This window comes from Rhineura floridana, chromosome 9 (assembly GCF_030035675.1).
Source record: "Rhineura floridana isolate rRhiFlo1 chromosome 9, rRhiFlo1.hap2, whole genome shotgun sequence".
Classification (NCBI taxonomy): domain Eukaryota; kingdom Metazoa; phylum Chordata; class Lepidosauria; order Squamata; family Rhineuridae; genus Rhineura; species Rhineura floridana.
The window spans coordinates 55,103,996-55,124,977 of NC_084488.1; the positions used below are offsets into that span (position 1 = coordinate 55,103,996).

Below are 20,982 nucleotides of genomic sequence, written 5' to 3' on the forward strand. Positions count from 1 at the left end.
GGTGCTTTATTAATCCTAAATGGAAAAATAATAAAGCACCAAGAGGTAAGCGAACAAGAGGCAAGGAAGGGATCTAGCTAGACCATTAAAGAAGAAGCTGAGCTCCTACAGGGGTTTGAATATCTGAAAAAGAGCAGTGTGGAGCAGCATTCAGGTGGAGTCCACAAAGCTTGAACAACTTGGGAATGTGAGGGGCTCATAATTACAGGGAAAGCTTATCAGCAAATATTCATCTGAATTTGAAAATGGGCTTTCACTGAGATCCCAGACAGATGTAGGCGTTGTTACAAATGAAAAGAGCACAGGTCATGAATATTCATAGGTCATCATGAGTCACATCAGTCCTGCCACTGGTTACAAGATTTGTTTTAACCAAGGCAGGAAGGAATCCACTGACACACAAAAGCAATGATTAATGGCTGCATCATAGCTGTCTTTTATTTATTTATTATTGAAATATTTATAATTCACACTTATAAAATATATGAAGGTGGTATAAAACATACAAATAAAATCAGGAAAAATATTGATAAATTACCCACAGGGGTTTGAGTGTCTGAAAAAGAGCAGCATTTTGGTGGGCTCCAAAAACCTGAACAACTTGGGAATAATTTTGCATTTTATATATCTATATCTATATAGATACAGATATATCACTGGGCTCTAGGGATTTAATTAGGCATAGACAACCAGTTCCTGTTTGTGTCTAGCCATGCACTGCTGTCACCACAGGGTTCACCTTAGGGGAGCGGCTCTCTCTCTGTTTACCACATTAGTATTCACTCTCATTGCTCAGAGCAGACACCAAATTACACACACCATCTTAGGCCATGTGCAGAGTCCTCAAAACAACCATGTGAGAAAATCATGTGAGTGCGTACAGCAGTGGCTGATGCAGGTGATGTCCCCCCCCTTGGTTCATCAAGAGAGGTGGGGGGGATGCATGCACTATTTGTGGTCTGGTTTGTTTGTGTTTTTTGCTCTTTTATATGTGACATCTATTTTGTGTTGTACCACATCCCCACAGCAGCCATTTTGTGACAGGTACCTATAGCACTTTCTCAAAATTTGAAATGTGCCCACTGGCCCCAAAGGGTTGACGACTCCTTTATTTCTTATATGAATAGGGTATATTCTGAGCCCGTGGTGGTGGTGGGTGATGGGTGTTATGTGAGCAGTGGGAGGAGCAAAGAAAGAACAAAGACTTTAATCCTTTACCCTCTTACCTCAGGCAATTAAGCTCAAAGGGGCTTCCTAACTTAAGTATCTGAAGGAAGTACTTAAAGACCTTGAGGAAGTGGACACTGGTATCTGTTAATCATTGGTATGCAGCCATTCTTGACTTTCCTCTTGATTTAAAGGACTAGACACAAAAGGGGGAGGTTTTGAGAGGTCCTGCTTCCACTCATGACAGGAGCATTCAAATAATAAGAGCTGTTGTTGGAGATAGCTATCTATTTTGAAGACATTAAAATTCCATATATATGAACTTTCTATGTATATGAATGGTTAGAAGTTGAAAGGTGAGGAAAATATCCTAGAGACAGCAGATTGTCTTCCAGTAATATTGGCTAATGTTTCACATTTGCCTGAGAAGACTGGGTAATTAATTCATACAAGCAAAATGACATGATAATCAGCCCATAGGATGAACACAGGGGTATTCTTCAAGTCATGATAATAGTACTGAATATTGGTCACCTGGGATTAGTCTGTCTCCTAAGGCAGGTGCTTGTAATTCAAGGGCTCTTTTTATAAACACATGCAAATTGTTTTATGATGGAAATTGTGTTTCAAAAATGTTCTCATTAAGTAGAGGGCCAACAATCAGTAAGCAGCATAAAACACTTCAAATCCAGGCTTAAATATCTGAACACTTGTATTGCACATTTGCATGTATACAATACTGTTTGTCTTGGATAATGATATACATTGGCCTTTTAGCTTAAATAATTCTGTCACTACAAAAATAAGAGGGTTTTTTTTATTTATTGATCGTGTGTTGTAGCAGTTTTATACTTTGACCCTAACTAAATTAATTGGAAGCTCAGTATCCAGGCTGCAAAGTAAGGCAATGTGGGAATAAGTCCCATTCCCCAACTGAAGATGGAGACTTGCTTATGAATAACCTTCCTTGAGTATCAGGCTGACTAAATGTTTCATGTAACTGTAAGCCGATCTATAATATGGAAAATTACATTTAATGGAGAACTTAGTAGACTGTGCTGATCAGATGCTGAGGTGTGTGGTCAGAAGCCAATAATTGAGAGTATGAAGCAATTTTTACGTCTGTAAGATTTTCATAAATGTTCCTTCTAGGCAGAATCTGAACTTTCAACAGGACCCCCCTCTCCCCCCCCCAGTGTTGTCAGCAACATAGCCCTATTCAGGTGTGAGGGAGACAGGGGCAGTACATCTGCAGGGCTCATCCCCACTGGCAACAGGCTGATGGGGAAGGTATGAAGGAGGATAGCCTGCTGAAGTCAAGTAGAGGTTGCATTAATGCATGAATGGTGGGGGACAGGCTGCCAGGGAGGTGAGGGTGGGTCCAGAAAGTGTGGCCCTGCTCTCTGTCTCATGTGATGTTATTCACATGACAGAATAATACCCAGGTAGGGCTATGAAACCAGATATTGGCTTCTAAGACACAGATTATATGTGGTTTCTATACAAAACACAACATTTTGCCAACTACACCAAGGAAAAACAGACATGGTGGCTGAGACTTTGGAATGAATAGCAGTAAGAGGCGAGAGACCATGACTTTTCTTGCAGCAGCTCTGACTCTGCACCAGGCACAGAGCTTTTATTGTCAGAGACCTTTTCATAGAATCATAGAACAATAGCGTTGAAATGGGCTTACCCCCTTTTAGTGTAGTGTCGTCGTTTTTCTCTGCTGGAGATTTTATGCTGCTCTTTGCTTTTCTAGGTTTTGCTGCTTTTTGTATGTTATTCTTAAAATGTTGTTTTATTTGTTTTCACACTTCATTGTATTTTTGATCTGTTCTTGTAATTATCCTGAGAAAATGTCTGAAAGGACAGGGCAGGAATATTTGCCTTTCCAAACATTTATAATAATAAATAAATAAGTATAATAATAAAGATAATATACAAGAATAAACAAAAGAATGTAGCATACTTTAAAATACATTTTCACAATGACCTACCCATGGGTTATTTTCTCATAAACAGTGACTTGACTGATGGGGCAGACCCACTGAGCCTCCTTCCCAACACCAGTATCACTGTAGCTTATCTGGATGCGGCAGGGCAGGGTGGTGACAAAGTCAGAGCTGTCCAGACATGCTGAGCCATTGCGGCCTTCCTTTCATTGTGTTTGCACAGCCCCAATCTCACTGCCATCTTGCCCCATTTCCATCCAGATAAGCTACAGCAACACTGATGTCAGGGGGGTGGCTCCCAGACTTTGCCCTGCAACAAATGCTACTACTGTTGGCCACCCCATTTCAAAGTATTCTTAAAACATCCTTATGTAGTTATTTTATTATTAGTACACAGAGAGGTCCTATCTTCTGAAATGATTTTTCCTAGTCTTAAAGTGAAGACTATGAAACAAACACTATAAACGATGAGTACTATATTTTGAAAGTTTGACCAGCATTTCAGAAGGCCAAGACTCCTGATATCATAACTGGAATATATTCCTGGCTATAATGTTTTAAAGATAATATAATGTGCCAATACTAGCATTTGATCCAGTCTAGGCAAGAAGGAGATAAGACTGCTCTATTGGTCACCTACAGTTTTCCTCACTCTTCTGCTGCTATGCTCCATGTGTGGTCTCATTCTTTCCTGATGATTGAAACTGATGGATTTTTCTCTACTCTTCCAGAGTATGTGAAACTAAGCATTCTGCCAGTCCTATAAATGTAAATATACTGCCTTCAAATTGATTCTGACTTATGGCAACCCTATGAATAGGGTTGTCGTGGTAAGCGGTATTCAGAGGTGGTTTACCATTGCCTTCCTCTGAGGCTGAGTGAGCTTCATGGCTGTGTGAGGATCCGAACCCTGGTCTCCCAGGTCGTATTCCAACACTCTAACCACTATGCCACACTGGCTCTCTCAGCCAGCCCTGTACTAACTTGTAAAATTTTATGTCATTATTAATTGACCTTGAGCATTCTCACAAAAATGCAAAGTGGAATAGAATTGGCACTTTTCTGAATGATCTAAATCATTCTGCTATGAGAGAAAATAATAGAGGTATTACGTACTACTTAAAGTAGAATGATAAAAGGTGCTCAGATCATTAGTTTAGATGACATTTTAAAAAACTTCTTTTGAATTTGCCCTTTATGTATATGCCATGCCACATGAAGTCTAAAGTTCACCACTCAAAATCACAGCATCACTTACAGAATATCATGACAGATGGCGGATTCTTAATTTTTTTGGGGATAAATGGATTTTAAGCTCTTACTGGAGATTGTTGTGGTAGGCCAGTAGGGCAATAACCTGTGACTGGCTGCCTAAATAACTGGGAGCCATTATGTAAATAAACTATATGTTTACTTACATAAGAAGATTTTCTATATTCTTATAAATAACTATATTATGCCTGTTTCTAGAGAGGTAGGTGTGTTAGTCTGTTCTCAACACACTGTAATTTTAATAGCATATGCAAGGAAAAGGGATTATTAGAGAAGAAAATAGGCTCCTTAATGAATTAGAAGGGAAAAGAGCTTAATGAGATTATAATAGCCGAGGCTGTTATTTTAAATTGATCTTTAATTAGAGGGGGAAAACAGTATGGGCAGTTTGAATATAATTATGATCTTATGAATTTATTTTCTATTTAAAAGCATATTGAGGAGAAGCGTAGAAAAAATGGATATGATATGATCTCTCTCTCTTTCACTCTCTCTCACACACATACATACATACAAATCTCTCTCTCTCTCCCCCTCCCCCTCTCCCTCCTATAGTATAACATCTATGAATAAATTGAGTAGAGCAGAGGGTTAAGAAAGGGAGGGTTAAGAAAGTCAGCAAAATATTCCTAAAGTAGTCTTTACAATTAGTAAAATAAGTGTTGAAATCTGAACCCTTTTTTAAAAAGTAGCATTTTACTACATGTTTATATCACCACTGGGAAAAGAGAATGCTGTTAAAATTCCCTAAAAAGCAGAACATGACTGTTCTGTCATCAGTAAATAGGACTGATAGCAGTCTTAATGAAGTGAGAAGGGACATTATCTCTTTAATTTATTATAGCATATTCATAATAAATCAGTTCCTTTCCAAGCACAATTCTGCTTGGAAGTACTGCTGGCCTTTAAAGCCCTGCACAGCATGGGACCAGGATGCTTGTGTTGGAAGTGGGGCAAGAGCACCTTCTGTTTTGTTCTTTTGTTTGGGCTCCAGGGGGAAGATGGGGCTGGGGTCCTCCAGATGGATAGGCTTTGTTTGCCTTTTGCCTGTGATACTCTGACTGACTTCCTTCTGTCGCTAGACTGTGACGCCTTTGGTGAGGCTTGCCTGTCGCTCCTCCTTCTGCCCTTTCCACTCCTTTGTTCTCCAGCTGACCAGGAGAGCGGAGACTCCTTTTGTCTCTCCCTCTCCGAGCATGGGGCTGACTCCCACACCTGGGCATTATGTCTCCAACTTAGCTAGTTAGTTAGAACTAGGTATGCCTTTTCTATCTACTATGTATTTCTATAAATAAAGTAGCTTTTCTTATTTTACTAAGTCTCAAGGCTCAGTGATGCTGATGCAGGGTAAAAGCCTGCTTTCTTAGGCAAACGCATGCACACACTGGCACACTCACATTTCAACATCTGCTGTTACTCTCTGCTGCTGTGGTGCTGCTTTTAAACAAAATTAAGCAACACAACTACACACAGTGCAACAAGGGTTACAGGCCCAGCAAACTAAGTTGAATGCAAGTTGTAGCTGAGGCTAAAGGTGCTTGTGTGTAATTTACAAGGGAGACTTTAAGTTAGAAAGAAAAGCAGAACAGAGATAGAAAAGATGGCTGAACTTTCTGTACTCGAGAGACGCGTTCCAAGGCTGGAGAAAGATAACTTCAATCTGTGGGATCTGAGATTTAAAGTGCTCCTGGAAGGAGAAGGGCTGGAAGGAATCCTGACTGATCCTGAACCATCAGCGGATGATGAAAACACAACTTCATGGAGGCGTAAGCATGCAAAAGTAAAATCTCTGCTTATTTCTGCTCTATCAGATGAAGGATTGAATCTGTGCACAGGGTGCAACAGTGTTAGACAAATGTATGGAAAATTGCAGGAAGTATATGACAAGAAAACCAAGAGCCACGTCATGTTTCTGTACAAGGAGTTGTTTTTTCTAAAGGAAACTACTGAAAGAGGGAGCCTGAGTAAATACATAGAAAAGTTTTCAGAACTTTTAGCAAAATTGCAAAGATGTGGCCGTTTTCTAGATGAAGAATTACAGAAAGGATTGCTTTTAAGCTCTCTTAATGAGGATCATAAATTAATTTCCTATGTACTAGAGAATTCTGAACAAAGCCTGAATCAGATCATGTCGTATTTAAAGGATCAGGACTTTAGGGAAAAGAAGGAAATGCAGATTGTCTCTGAGCAAGCAAACCTTACTGTGGGGAGAGACAGACATGAAAGGGACAAAAGAATTAGTCTCCGCCCATATCCACAAAAGAGTCAAGACAGGCAGGATCTGTGTTTCAAATGTGGCTCTGCTAAACATTTTCAAAGAAATTGTGATAGGGGGCAGACGAGAGCAGAGGCTGACTTTACATAGAAGCCTGACTTCGAAAGGGAAGCCCCCAGGCAAATACGAGATAAACAAAGGCAAAGAAACCCGCGAACAGAGGATTTTAGCTATGTGTCTTATCCAAGCAAGAGTGACTGTAAAAGCAGATTTTTAATTGACTCAGGATCCACATCACATGTAATAAATGATAGGAACCTGTTTAAAATTTTTGAAAGTCACAGGCAAAAGATATTGACAGCGTCTGGAGAGGAAATTTTCTCTGAAGGAAGAGGAAATGTCCAGTTATTGTGTAAAGTGGGACATTTGGAAAGAAAGATAGAGTTGAAGGAATGTTTATATGTTCCAAGCTTTAAGGACAATCTAATCAGTGTTCCAAATGCTGTAACTTCCTCACAGGGGAGTTGTTCCATCCCCTTGATAATTTTGGTTGCCCTTTTCTGAACTTCTTTCAACTCTACGATATCCTTTTTGAGGTGAGGCGACCAGAACTTTACACAATATTCCAAATAAAGTTGTATCATGGAATTATGATGTTGGCAGTTTTATTTTCAATTCCTTTCCTAATGTTCGGTAGCATGGATTTTACCTTTTTAACACTTCTTCATTGAGCTATTCACTATGATCGCAAGGTCTCATTCCTGGTCAGTCACTGTCAGTTCAGACCTTATGAGTGTATGTATGTTGATTAATTTTTTTTGCTCTGACATTCATCATTTTACAGTTGTTTACCCTGAATTGCTTATGTTTATGACCACAGTGTTGTCTCCACGACACTAATTTCAGTTTGTTTGAATGTTTTTCGCTCTTGAGGAAGGAAAGTATTTCTGAAATGCATAGAGCATTACAATAAATCTACACTTAGCACCAGAACCTGTCGCTCTTCTTTTCGATCCTGAATTACATTTGCCTTTTTACTGCCCATTCACTTTGGAGTTTGTTGCAATCCCTTTTTGTTTTAATGACCCTGAACAATTTAGTATTATCAGCAAACGTTGCCACCTCATTGTTCAACCCCAAATCTAGATTATTTATGAACAAGTTAAAAAGCACAGGCCCCAATACTGATCCTTGGGGGACTCCACTTTCTAAATCCCTCCATTGGGAGTAATGTCCATTTATTTATTTATTACATTTATACCCCGCCTTTCTTTTCATGAAACCCAAGGCGGCTTATATATGGTTCCCAGGTGGTCTCCCATCCAGGCACTGACCACACCTGACCCTGCTTAGCTTCAGCAGGGTGCTGGCCTTATGTGCCTTCAAACCATAGCCTGGGATAGCCATATTTCTACTTGCTGTTACATAACTAGTTTCTGATCCACAAGAGGACTTTTTTTTAATTCCATGACTGCTAAGCTTACTCAGGAGACTTTGTTGAGGTACTTTGTGGAAAGTTTTTTGGAAATCCAAGTACACTACGTCAGTTGACTCACCTCTGTCTATATGCTTATTGACACTCTCAAAGAACCCTTTAATGAGACAGGATTTACCCTTGCAGAAGCTGGTTTTGCTTTAGCAAGGCTTATTCTTCTATATGCTTGGTTATTTTATCTTGTAACAATACTTTACAACAATTTTCCTGGGACACATGTTAAACTAACCAGCTTATTCATTCCAGGATTCCTCTCTGGATCCCTTTTTAAAAATTGGTGTTACATTGGTGTTTCCAGTCCTCAGGTATGGAAGCTGATCTTAGGGACAAATCATCTGTTTTTGTTAGAAGATCAGCAATTTCACTTTTGAGTTCTTTGAGAACTCTTGGGTGAATGCCATCTGGACCTGACAATTTGTTCTTTTTTATTTTGTCTTTTAGGTCTTTGTCTCATCACCACTATTTGCCTCAGTTCCTCAGTCTCTACTTAAAAGACTTGTTGAAAGAGGAAGGTCTTTTTTGAAGGAAGCCTTCTTGTCTCCAATAGCTGCTTTGACTGTGGTCATTAACCACTCTAGCATCCTCTTGGTCCTGGTGTTACCTTTCTGGATCTGCAGTATACACTCCGCTTCAGCTTCTAATATTGTTTAAATACACAACTCCTAAGCATTTTGGACAGATTTGATCCTCTTGACTTTGCAGTCAACTCCCTTTTTACTAGTCCCCTCATTTTTGGGGAATTTCCTCTCTTGAAGACAAATGTGACTGTTGAATTTTCTTGGCAATTGGCCATTTCCATTTATATAAAATTTAATAGCACTATGGTCACTGTTTTCATTTGGTTTAATAACACTATGTCTCGCACCAGATACTGGGATCATTTAAGATTAAGTCCAGGGTCACCATCCATCTGGCTGGTTCCATGACCAAGAGGAGAGTCATTCAGAATATCTAGAAATTTTACCTCTTTGTCATGACTGGAGCACGTGTGTAGCCAGTCTATGTGAGAGAAATTGAAGTAACTATTACTATAATGTTTCCTCTTTTGGGTGCTTCCTTGATTTCATTCTTCAACTCAAGATCTCCCTGAGCACTTTGATCAGGGGCACAATAGCACACCCCCAGTACTAAATAACTCTTTGGACCCAGTATTACCACCCATAATGATTCTGTGGAGGAGTTTGCCCCTTTGGGGATTTCTAGCTTATTGGACTCAATACCTCCATTGACGTACAGAGCAACACCACCTCCAGTGTGTTGTTCCCTGGCTTTCCTATAGTGTTCATATACAGGGTAACCATGCCCCCACTGTTTTTCTCCATTCCACCAGATTTCTGTTAGGCCCACTACATCAATGCTGTCCTCTAAGGCCAAGCACTCCAGTCCACCCATCTTGGTTTGGTGGCTTGTAGCAATAGGGTATGAACACTTGTATATAGTGTCTCTCTTCAAGTAACTTTGGCCCTTGTGTTTTGGCCTGTGGTACTTTGGCTTCCCTGAATTGCTATTCTGTGCCCCTGCACTCACAGTGCCTAGTTCTACATCTCCCCCATTTAGATTTTCATCAGTTTTTTCGATCTTCACCCTACGGGAAGATTTGTTCTGAACTAGATCTTCCTAAGCTCCTGTTGGGTTTCCCCCCTTGCAATCAATTTAAAAGCTGCTTTGTCACCTTTTTGATTTTTAGTGACAAGAGTCTGGTTCCATCCTCGTTCAAGCACCCTGTTTAATAGCCCTAGCAGTCAGTTCAGAAAAGCCTGTTGACAGAAGGACATCAGGGAGGAAACCAGTTTAACCTCCCTAGGAAGAGTGTTCCAGAGCCTGAGGCAGCCATTGAGAAGGCTCTTTCCCGTGTTCACACCAGACATGCCTGGGATGTTGGCAGGACCCAAAGAAGGGCCTCCCCTGATGATCTCAGGGCTCCAACAGGCTCATATGGTAAGACACAATCCTTCAGATAGCCTGGACCTGAGCCATGTAGGGCTTTATAGGTCATTAACAGTGCTTTGAATTGTGCTCAGAAACAAACTGGTAGCCAGTGGAGCTGTTGTAACAAGGGAGTTGTGTGCTCCTTGTAGCCAGCCTCAGTTAATAAGCTGACTGTAGCTCTTTGGACCAGCTAATATTCCCAAACATTTTTCAAAGGCAGCCTCATGTAGAGTGCATTACAATAATCCAAAAGGGTTATGACTAAGGCATGTGTCACCATGGCCAGATCAGATATCTTTAGGAATGGGTACAGTTGATGCACTAGTTTTAACTGTGCAAATGCACTCCTGGCCACCACTGAAACCTGAGTATCCAGGCTCAGGTCTGAGTCCACCCAAAACAGGTTGAATCCCTATTCCTAGATCTGCCTTTTGACTGACCAGGAGCACCTTGTCTTGTCTGGATTTAGTCTCAAATTGTTTGCCCACATCCAATCCATTACTGATGACAGACACTGGATCATTACCAAAATCAAAATCAATAATCTTAATATTATATCCCACCCTTTCTCCTGACAGGAGCCCAGGGCAGCAAACAAAAGCTCTAAAAACACTCTAAAATGTAAATGGACTGCCTTCAAGTTGATTCCGACTTATGGCGACCCTATGAATAGTGTTTTCGTGGTAAGCAGTATTCAGAGGGGGTTTACCATTGCCTTCCTCTGAGGCTGGGAGGCAGTGACTGGCCCAAGATCACCCAGTGCGCTTCATGGCTGTGTGGGGATTCAAACCCTGGTCTCCCAGGTCATAGTCCAGCAGCACCTTAACCACTACACCACACTGGCTCTCAAACACTCTAAAACATCTTAACAACAGACTTTAAAATATATTAAAACAAAACATCTTTAAAAACATATTAAAACAAGACATCTTTTAAAAAAAGCTTTACAAGCATCTTAAAAAGCAATTCCAGCATATGCAGACTGGGATAAGTTTCTACTTAAAAGGCTTGTTGAAAGAGGAAGGTCTTCAGTAGGCACTGAAAAGATAACAGAGATGACACCAGTTTAATATTTAAAGGGAGGGAATTCCAAAGGGTAGGTGCCACAACGCTAACGGTCTGCTTTCTATGTTGTGTGGCACAGACCTCCTGATAAGATGGGATCTGCACTCACCTGCAGAGTGCAGTAATTGACTGGGTATATAAGGGGTAAGATGATCTTTCAGATATCCTGGTCCCAAGCTGTATAGGGCTTTGTATACCAAAACCAGAACTTTGAACTTGGCCTGGTAGCTAATGAGCAGCCAATGCAATTATTTCAGCAGCTGGGTGACATATTAGTAATACCCTGCCCTAGTGAGCAGTTGCAGTGCTGCATTTTGCACCAGCTACAGCTTCCAGACCAACCTCAAAGGCAGCCCCACATAGAGTGCATTACAGTAATCCAGCCTGGAGGTTACCAGTGCATGGACAGCAGTGGTTAGTCCAGAACTGAAACAGCTTCCTGGGCTTTAAGTGGAAAGGAGCAATAGGGATAGGAGTCATCAGCATCCTGGTCGTGCCCAGCCCATAGCTGTGGACAGTCTCTCCCAGCAGTTTCATGTAAATAGCATGAGGCACAGAATAGAACCTTGAGGGACTCCAGGCCAATGACCAAGGAATCGAACAGGAATCCCCCAGCACCGCCTTCTGGTCTCACCCCTCCAGCAAGAAATGAAGCCACTGTAAAACAATGCACTGAAGTCCCACCCCATTGAGGTGGCCCAGAAGGATACCATGGTCGATGGTATCAAAAGCAGCTGAGAGGTCCAGCAGAATCAACAGGGGCACACTCCTCCTGTCTAGTTCCTGGCATAGGTTGTCCACCAAGGTGACAAAAGCCATCTTTGACCCATAACCCAGCCTGAAGCCTGATTGAAATGGATCTAGATAACCTTGCCCAGAAATGGAGTATTGGAGACTGGCCAATAATTATCCAATATGGTGGGATTCAGGGAAGGCTTTTTTTAATAGAGGTCTTACAACTGCTTCCTTTAGGCATGTTGGGACCCTGCCTTTTTAATGAGCCAGGAGGGACAAGGGTATCCAGCACACATGTGGTAGCCCTCACATTTCCAGGGATCCTGTTCACATCCTTGGACTGTACAAATTGGAAAGTATCCATTAACACTGGACAAGCAGGAGCCAAAGTTACATCCACTGGGGATGTATCAACTGTAGCATCCAAGTCAGAACGAATCTGAGCAATTTTGAGTGAAGTGCTGGGCAAATTGTTCATAGCAGGCTGTCGAGTGGTCTGAATTCTCCTCTTGTGGGCCAGATTGTTAGAGACCCCTAACCACTTGAAACAGCTCTGCTGTACAACTCTTTGCAGATGCAGTAGTGGCAGAGAAAAAATATACTTTGGCTGTCCAAGATTAGCACAAGAATATAGGTGGTCATCCCTCAAGGAATGGGCCCCTTCAAATGGATTATTTCCCTTTTCCTCAGAATAATGTTTCCATCTCTGCGGCCCTAATTTTTCATGATAGCAGGGGAGTGATCATCTTTGGAGTGGAACACAACTATAATGTCCCCAAAGGCATCATACACCAGCCTCTCTGACTCTCTCCAACAGGCAGATATACATGTGACAGACAGGGCAAATACTAGAAAGCCCACACACCCCTGCTGGCTTTATACCTGCATAATTATTTTAGTAGTATATTGAGCTACTTTACTGAAAGCATAGGTTCATTTAGGTCAAGGAAAGGAGGGGCAGAGTAATGTATCCTGGCCTCCTCACACTGCTGCCAAACTCACAGCAATAGAGATTCTATCATACAATAATTGGGTGGAGATCTCAAATATGGATTTACTTATTTATTTATTGCATTTATATCACACTTTTTCTCCAAGGAGCTCAAGGTGGCATACATGGTTCTCCCCCCCTCCTCATTTAATCCCTGCAACAATCTGTGAAGTAGGTTAGGACTGGCCCAAGATCAACCAGTAAACTTCATGGCTGAGAGTGGGGATTTGAACCTTGGTCTCTTAGGTCCTAGTCCAACACTCTAACCATTACATCACACTGGCTGTCACACTGATAACACCCAACATTAGTAGACCCAGTATAACATACCTGGATGCCACCCATTACTACTTCTTCCCATCAGGATTATAGCTAAAATGGGGCCACTGAACAACAAGAGGAAGGTATCAGTATGATTGGAAGAACCCAAAGGTTTGCAGAAGTTTTTTTTAATATATAAAGTTAAGGCAGCAAACCCCATAAATCAGCCCAATGAGGATGCTAAGTATCCATTTAATAGAGAGCAAGAATTGGAAAAGAAAAATTAGATGTAGGACAGTGAGGAGAAAAGGAATGACCTGTTTAGAAGGTATGGCTGGCTGGTACCCTGAAGTAGGAGCACTCCTTTTAGGAGGGAGGACACATTGCAACATTTTATTGTATACCATACTTATTTTCTTCAATAGAGATTGGTTCTATTTCAATTGGTTTGGAAGCAAAGTGAAGTCCTTAACAAACAAAATGATGGTTTCTGCTTCATCTTGCAGGGAGAAATCTCAGCTATGCAGAAGTATATGCCTTTTACAATTAGACACATACCCCAAAGACAGCAAAAAATATATTTTTAAATGAGTACTTGGAAGTTTGCACATGCATGACACAGTCTCACTCTGCACAGGTACTGTCTGCACTCCCTTTGTTCTGGCCTTCTACTGGGTGGGTAAAGATGAGGATTGGAAAGCACACATTCTATAAAAACGTGTAAGGTGGTCAGCACACACTTATAACAAGAGTGATGGTTATTGCCACACTGATTTCCCTGGCATGTGGCACAGCAGCTATTTATCCTTCTTTGGTAGCCATATCCCCAGAAAAAAACGCTGTTGCTTTCTTGTCTTCCCCTTGTGTACTGCTAGTGGCAAACCCAGGCATAAGGCGAAACTTCCACCCTCAGTGACAGCACTATTGCAGTGACTCAGACTAAGAAAATGGGCTTGGGTGGTACTAATGCATACATTCTCACTCTGGAGATATACTGCAGCTTTTTGTTGCAGATAATTGATTGTCCAGTCCTCATTCTGTTTATTTGGTGTGTCTCCCCAGTGTCAAATTTCCTTGTGCTTACTGAGCTCATCATATTACTGTTCCTCAAAATGGGAAAGGGCCATAGGAGATGTAGTTCAGTGGTCGAGCACATGATTTCCATATAGCAGGCTCTAGGTTCTATCCCTGGCATCTCCAGGTAGGGATGGGAAAGATGCTTGCATGAAACTCTGGAGAGCTACTAACAGTCAGTATGGACAGTACTGAACTAGATCAACCCAACGGTCTGACTGTTACAAAGACAGCTTTGTTATGTTCCTTTCATATTCTCAAGGGAAGTAGTAGTGTGTAGGCCTTCAGTCTAAACTGGCAGATAAATACATGATTGTTGATAGCCATGGCAAGACCAGGAATTGAAAAAGCATACAATGCAGACCACTATTGAATATTTGTCTTTTTTAAAAAACCTGGGAATAGTGCCATCAGCCCCTCTTCATGAAAACATTCTCACTGGGTAGGTTGTGTTACTTTCAACTCTTTTTGCTAACACAACTCTAAAAGACTGCATTTGGCCAATGAGTACTGATGGTGGACTTGAGTGGTGTGTATGTGTGTGAGGGCTTTAGATGTCTAGCAGTTCTCAGCTGTTCTCTTTAGGACACATACTCTTCCTTTGTCCCTCAGTAATCCTGAATGACTAGAAAGGCCAAAAAACCGCACACATGTTTTCAGGACTCTGAGCCATTTATCCCTGCATTTCTGAGTCAATAGAACAAAGTTTGTTTATTTAAATTATCTATTACTTGCCCTGCATTGTTCACACAATCCCATTTATAATGTTGTAACTTAACGCAAATGATTGGTGTTGTTCAAAAAGTTACAACTTTTTGCAGTGTGGTATGTTGGGCTTGTACAGCTGGTATAGCACAATGGGAAGGAGAGTCTGGCTGGGAGTCCAGAGTCTGTGAGTTCAAATCCCTGCTTGTGTCTCCTGGGTGTCAAGGGCCAGCTAAAGATCACCCCCACAGTGAGTGGCTCAGGGGTTACATGCTCTGCCACCTGCGCAGCCGTGGGCAAGCTGCATAGTCCCAAGGAGCCCAGTTGTCCCCCAGCTGGCAGTTGCAGACAAGGAAGGGGTTGGCTTGTGCAACTGTGGCAAACTGAGCAGGCCCTAGCCAGCTGGGGAGGCAATGGTAAACCCCCTCTGAATACCGCTTACCATGAAATCCCTATTCATAGGATAGACATAAGTCGGGATCGACTTTAAGGCAGTCCATTTCCATTTTCCACATTGGGCTTTCCTTAAAGCTGTGATCCAGAAGCTGCATCTAGTACAAAAAGCTGAGCTGCTTTGCAGGGCAACCAATCACCAGCATATGTCTGCATGCTAAAATAATTTAACTGGTGCCTTTCTGCTACCAGGTCAAGTTTCTTAGCTGATAACCTGGTCGTAAGTTGTTCAGGGACTTCTGTATTCATTGAGCATGTGGTTACCAGTGACGGGGCCTTTAGTTTGATTGCATCAGCGTAGTGGAACTCTGTTCTGCTGATAATCAGAGACGCACCTTCCATTTTATGTTTTAGACATTTATTGAAAACCTTTCTTTCTACTTGTGTTTTTGCTAACTTGGCCGTTAGTTTTGTCTAGCTAACACAGTGTATGTTGTTCTAAAAATGGTTTTATGAAGGTTTTTAATTTATTTGCTATGTATTTCTGTACAGTTTTCCCCCGCTGTTTGGATATTTTATGATCAAACAGTTTATAAATGTTCATATAAATAAAACAGAAGTTGGATATTGCTAGCACATAGGAACTCAGATACTTCCCCTTGACACCATTCCAGTCCTGAGCATCCACCTTGCCCATCTTTGCTAATGTATTTATACTTACAGAATTCCTTCATTCTGTTACTGATAGGAATCTTGACAAGAAAGATGAATACATCATATAATTTTTGTGTGGAAAAGTGGTTTGTGTTTCATTTTCTTTTGTTTTATCCTATTTGTGTGTCCCATTAAGGAATGTGACAGCTACAACCTTTAACTTAAAAGTGTCCTGAATCAGTTTTTGTTAAGGTATTTAAATTAGATAGTACTCATTAAAAAAAACTGTCTTTTGTAGGTGAAACAAATGTTAATTTTAATTTATTAGAGTGTAATTCATATTGAAAATGGAAATGGACTGCCTTCAAGTCGATCCCGACGTATGGCTACCCTATGAATAGGGTTTTCATGGTAATTTGTGTTAAATATTACATCTCCCTTGAGTTATTTAAAAGGGTGGTTTGAACACAATTGTAGTTGCCAGGGATAAAGCAAGGGACAATATGCTTGTGGCTCACTACATTCCAACATAGCTGCAGCCAAGGACTTTGGTATACAAGGTTGGGGAGCCTACAGGAACAGAGCCTACATGATTATATGGATTGCATGGGTGTACTGGACTGGTGTACTTACACTCTGTTAGCCACAATAATTAAATATAATTTTGTATGTGTGAATATTGGCTCAAGTAAGATCATGTTAATTTCTGTGAGGGTTGCACTCAGTTAAAAGCTGCAAGATTGCATCTTTAAATTATCCTTTTCAGCTGCATTCAAGTATGTGTGTAAAAAATCTAGGTCTGCAGAAAATTGCAACAAGCTGTTATGCTCATTTTCTGTTGTACTTTGTCAAAAATGACTACATCTTATATTCAGTTAAAAATATTCCCTGGACATGAATGCCTTTAGTTTCACCTGTGATCAGATCCTGACTGAGCAGTATGACAACTGGAGTATGCAAAGTGTATGGAAATTTGAATTCATGGGCTGAATTGGCAGCATACTGTTCAAAGGATGATGACTCCTTGAGCCTCTAGAAGAATATGATTTTTTGCGTGAATATGTCAAGGGGAAATAATCAGTCTAGTTGGCCTCCTTTAGATTTAGAACAGCATTTCTATTTGTTCTGTTTAAAAATCTGGTGAAGGACATAACATTTCACCTAGAATGAATATCAAGATAAATGTTATATATAAAAGCTTGAAGAGTTGTCATTATAGGTTCCAGGTGAGAGAACAATGAGGTGAACTTCCTTTAAGAGAAGCTGCTAGAGATATCGAACAAACCACCCCTTTAATTTTGTAGTTTGTAGTGCAGTATCAGGTGGCGTGTGGTGGTGAGGATTGAATTGGAGTGATGTAAGCTACCTTGCAATCTCCACAAGGGGATGCTTTGAATTACAGCTATTATCGTTCTCATTGTCAAACCATAGTAATCATATTGATCATAATTTTACACTTATATATTTCATTGGTTCAAGGGCTGTTTTGGCAAGTATCACTTAATGTGAATTGAACTTCTGCAACAAAGGATTTTCTATGAGAGACTGTTCATTTTTTATATAATATGCCAATTCATAGAGTTCTGGTGTGCAGCGGCCTCCTGCTTCTGGAGATATTGTGCCTCTCAGAACGCCTGGTGTGAATGACAGATAGTATAGTAGGCAATGCATCTCTGGACCTGGAATGTTTACAAGGTCCCTTTTAGTACTGGCACTGCTGCAGCTGTACTGGATCTGATTTGGACCAAAAGCTTTGTGTTAATTTCCATCAGCATTGTTTTTATTCATAATGAATTGTGGTTACACACATGAATTCCACAAAAAAGTATAGTCTCTACTGTGTTATCACTCTCAGAAAGCTTAATTAAGCATGATATATATGAGACAGTGGGAGAAAGAACCTGGCTTTCCATGCTAGTAGGCTGATGATATGTTCCCTTGAACATTTTAGCACTGATTTTGAATTAGTGAAATGTTCACTAATTCAAAGTGGTGAAAATATGTATGGCTATAACAGTTGACTGTAGATAAGCAGGTAAGTGCTAGTACCAGGTAGCTTATTGTAGGTCAAAACAAAAGCTAATAGGGCAAACTTTTCGGGGAACTCTTTGAAGGGTCACCTTCATCATACTCAGCACATGGAGTTTCCATAAAAAAAGTTACCTGATATTAAACATCTGTTCTTTCTTCCTGCAGTCTTTTTGTATGCATTAGTACAGTTTGAAGTGAAAAGGCAAATCATTTCCAGACCTTAAAGTATTAGGTAATGTTTAATAAATGCCTTCTAGTCATCTGAGAAAAAGCTAAACTTTTTTGAGTACATGCAGGATGTAGCTAATGAAGTTAAACCAATATTTTGAATTATTTTCAGTTATATGTCCCACTACTAACTGGAAAGGAAGATTTAGTTGTTTTATGGGAGCTTACCTTCAGTTACATATGTTGAGGATCACAGTCTTTTGGTTTCTGACATTTTTAAAAAGCAGCAGAAGAATGTACTCCTGGAGTTTTACCATTTCTAACAGGCTATGATCCAGAATACGATATTAAAGTATATTTTATACATCTGGAGTGTTAAAGAGTTGATCTGGAATTTTTATCTAACATTTTAAACTTTAGTAATGTAAATTTATGTAATGGAGTTAATAATACTGGCGAATGTGAAATTTTTTTTTAATGAAGTTTTGCTATTAGATTGTAATCTTTATTCATGTGTGGTCTTTCGTATGTTGGTGGCACATGAAACTTTGAACTTTAAGAAAGCTTGCATTTAAATATGAGTGCATGTAATGTGATCTTGTATGCACAGTTCTCCCACTGTGTATTTTAGTAATTTTCTGTGTATTTCCTATGTTATCTCAGTCTTAAAAAACATTGGGTTGGATCCAGACTTAGTTACACTTAGAGTAGTTCCACTTATTTCAGTGGTTTTGCTTCATGTGAGGGGAACCTCAGGCTTGGGACTGAATGTGGCCCTCCAGGCCTGTCTGTCTGGCCACCAGCATTTTCTCTAGACAAAGCACCCTCTCCAGGTCATCCTTCTCACAGTCCCTGTTCCATGCCCTCCTCAAGTGCTGTCGCCTGGATGGAATGTGCCCTTGAATGGCAATAAGCCTCTTGCTTGCCTAGATGGAGGATGGAGAGATGTATGTATATAGAAACGTATGACGTTTGTGTGGCAAAAATGTAGCCTGCTGTACAAAGGTAAGAGTTAAACCTATTGCTCTGCCATCTTCTGCCTCTGGCCCTGCCCCGCTAATGGCATGTGCCCCCTGGAATTTTTCAATGGGCGAATGCAACCCTGAGGCTGAAAAACGTTCCCCAGCCCAGGTCTACTAAATCTGGATCCAGCTTACTTAATTAGAATAAAGGACCTGTATTTTAACTTCATAGGTGTGCCAGAAGCTATCCCATTTATTTGGGACTTTTTTCTGGGTAGAAGCGTGTTTAGGATTGATATGTCTAGATTCTCCATCCCTATGAATATAGTCTGATTATTTTTACACAGATTAAATATAATTGCATGCCCAGAGACATACATGCAAAAAACTTAAAATACCACTGTTTCAGGGAATGTGAATTATTTTCAGAATTTCAGAAATTGAAAAGGGATAAGTGGAAGGAGAAAATGTTGGGCTGGTGCCAGGCGATAGCTCGTAATCCTCACAGACTCCCAAACAGCACAAGAACCCCTGAGGTCACTGGAGATGCTTCACATATCTCTGCCTTGGTGAGTGAAAGTTCTACTTCATGATGATGGCATGTGCAAAACCATACCAACAACCTTTGAAAGGTGTTAAATTAACTTTTATCTAACATTAATCATTAGTGTTTGTGTATTGTTATACTTTATTTGAAACCATTTTTGCTTCTTTTTGTTTGAATGCAACTGCTCCTTGTTCAGATTTTCCAATTATATTGTACTTTGTTGCCCCCCCTCCCCCGCTTTCACTTTTTTGTCTTGGATGTGGTGGCTGTTGAAATCATTTTGCTGTTCTGTTAAGGAAAATACAGAACTGCACTCTTTAACCTCTAAACACAAAATTTCCTTTTCAGCAGCTTCAAGAATATTGTTAAGGTAACAGCAACTCCACCTAAAAATGTATATAACGTTTGGCTCTTTTTGATACTCCTTCATGCATGATGTGACTAGGGGACTATATTTAAAAGTGCTCTTTTGCTTGTTTTGTCTGTGATATGAACTCAAAAGAAAATGCATTCTAGAAATATTCTTTTTCACATCTTCCATATGATGAATGATAGCCGGCTTTGACAGCCAAATTATAGATTGCGTAAGTAACATTGCATTCTGATATACACGCATATGCACACACATTAACATGCACGTACCCACACTTGTTTCTTGAATAACTGTACAGAAATAACAAACTGGTTTAATACAACCTATATTTTACTGCCTTAAATAGTTGTTCTAAAAATATAGCCAATGCAATCTATTTAGTGTGAACATTTTATGTTCCCTGTTTTCCATGTTGAAGTTATTTACTGAAGATGCTGAAAACTTTCAAGCTCTTAGCATCCACTCATGTTATGTAGGGAGTATGAGTGGCCTTGATTTTCCATTTAAATGCAGTTTCTTTCCATGCAGCCTGCCTTCAGAAGATTCATTACCAGCTTTAAAGTACTCATATTCATGATATTTTATAAATATCCTAGTACCATTTATCACAAAGTTCCTGCAGCTATTATGTGTGAAAATGATTCCCAGTTTTTGTGAAACTGTGTTGAGTTTTTACTAGGGCTAGGTGCTATCCTGAATTTCATTGACGTCAGTGATATTTAAATATTTTTCATAAGAATGAAGCCATTTGACCATTCAAACTCTCATTCAGGTGGCTGCCCCTCTCCAAATTCCCTGGGTCATTGCCGTTGAATGCCTCAAGATGTTTTGCCAACTCCCTGTCAGCCTGATCCTCAAAAAGCAGATAGGCCACTACAAAAAGGAAGGTGATATTATGTTGCAAACTCGGTTATCAGATTATGGCAACTTAGTTTACTGGATCTTTTGCTTACATTATGCACTCTCTACTAGTGCTATTTTTAAAAATCT

The 20,982-nt window shown here is 40.3% G+C and overlaps 1 protein-coding gene across 5 annotated transcripts in view; it reads left to right on the plus strand.

Moving 5' to 3' along the window:
- MARCHF1 (membrane associated ring-CH-type finger 1) overlaps positions 1 to 20,982 on the plus strand; it is a 233,946-nt gene that overhangs the window by 67,390 nt on the left and 145,574 nt on the right. For 2 of the 5 annotated variants that reach the window (XM_061584279.1, XM_061584275.1), the window contains one exon: positions 19,502 to 19,641. The exons of the other annotated variants lie outside the window; for them this stretch is intronic. Coding sequence is in view for 1 of the 2 variants with exons in the window: in XM_061584275.1 (XP_061440259.1) it covers positions 19,502 to 19,641 (140 nt within the window). In the remaining variant the exon portion in view is untranslated. The remainder of the gene's footprint in view (positions 1 to 19,501; positions 19,642 to 20,982) is intronic. 5 annotated transcript variants of the gene reach the window in all.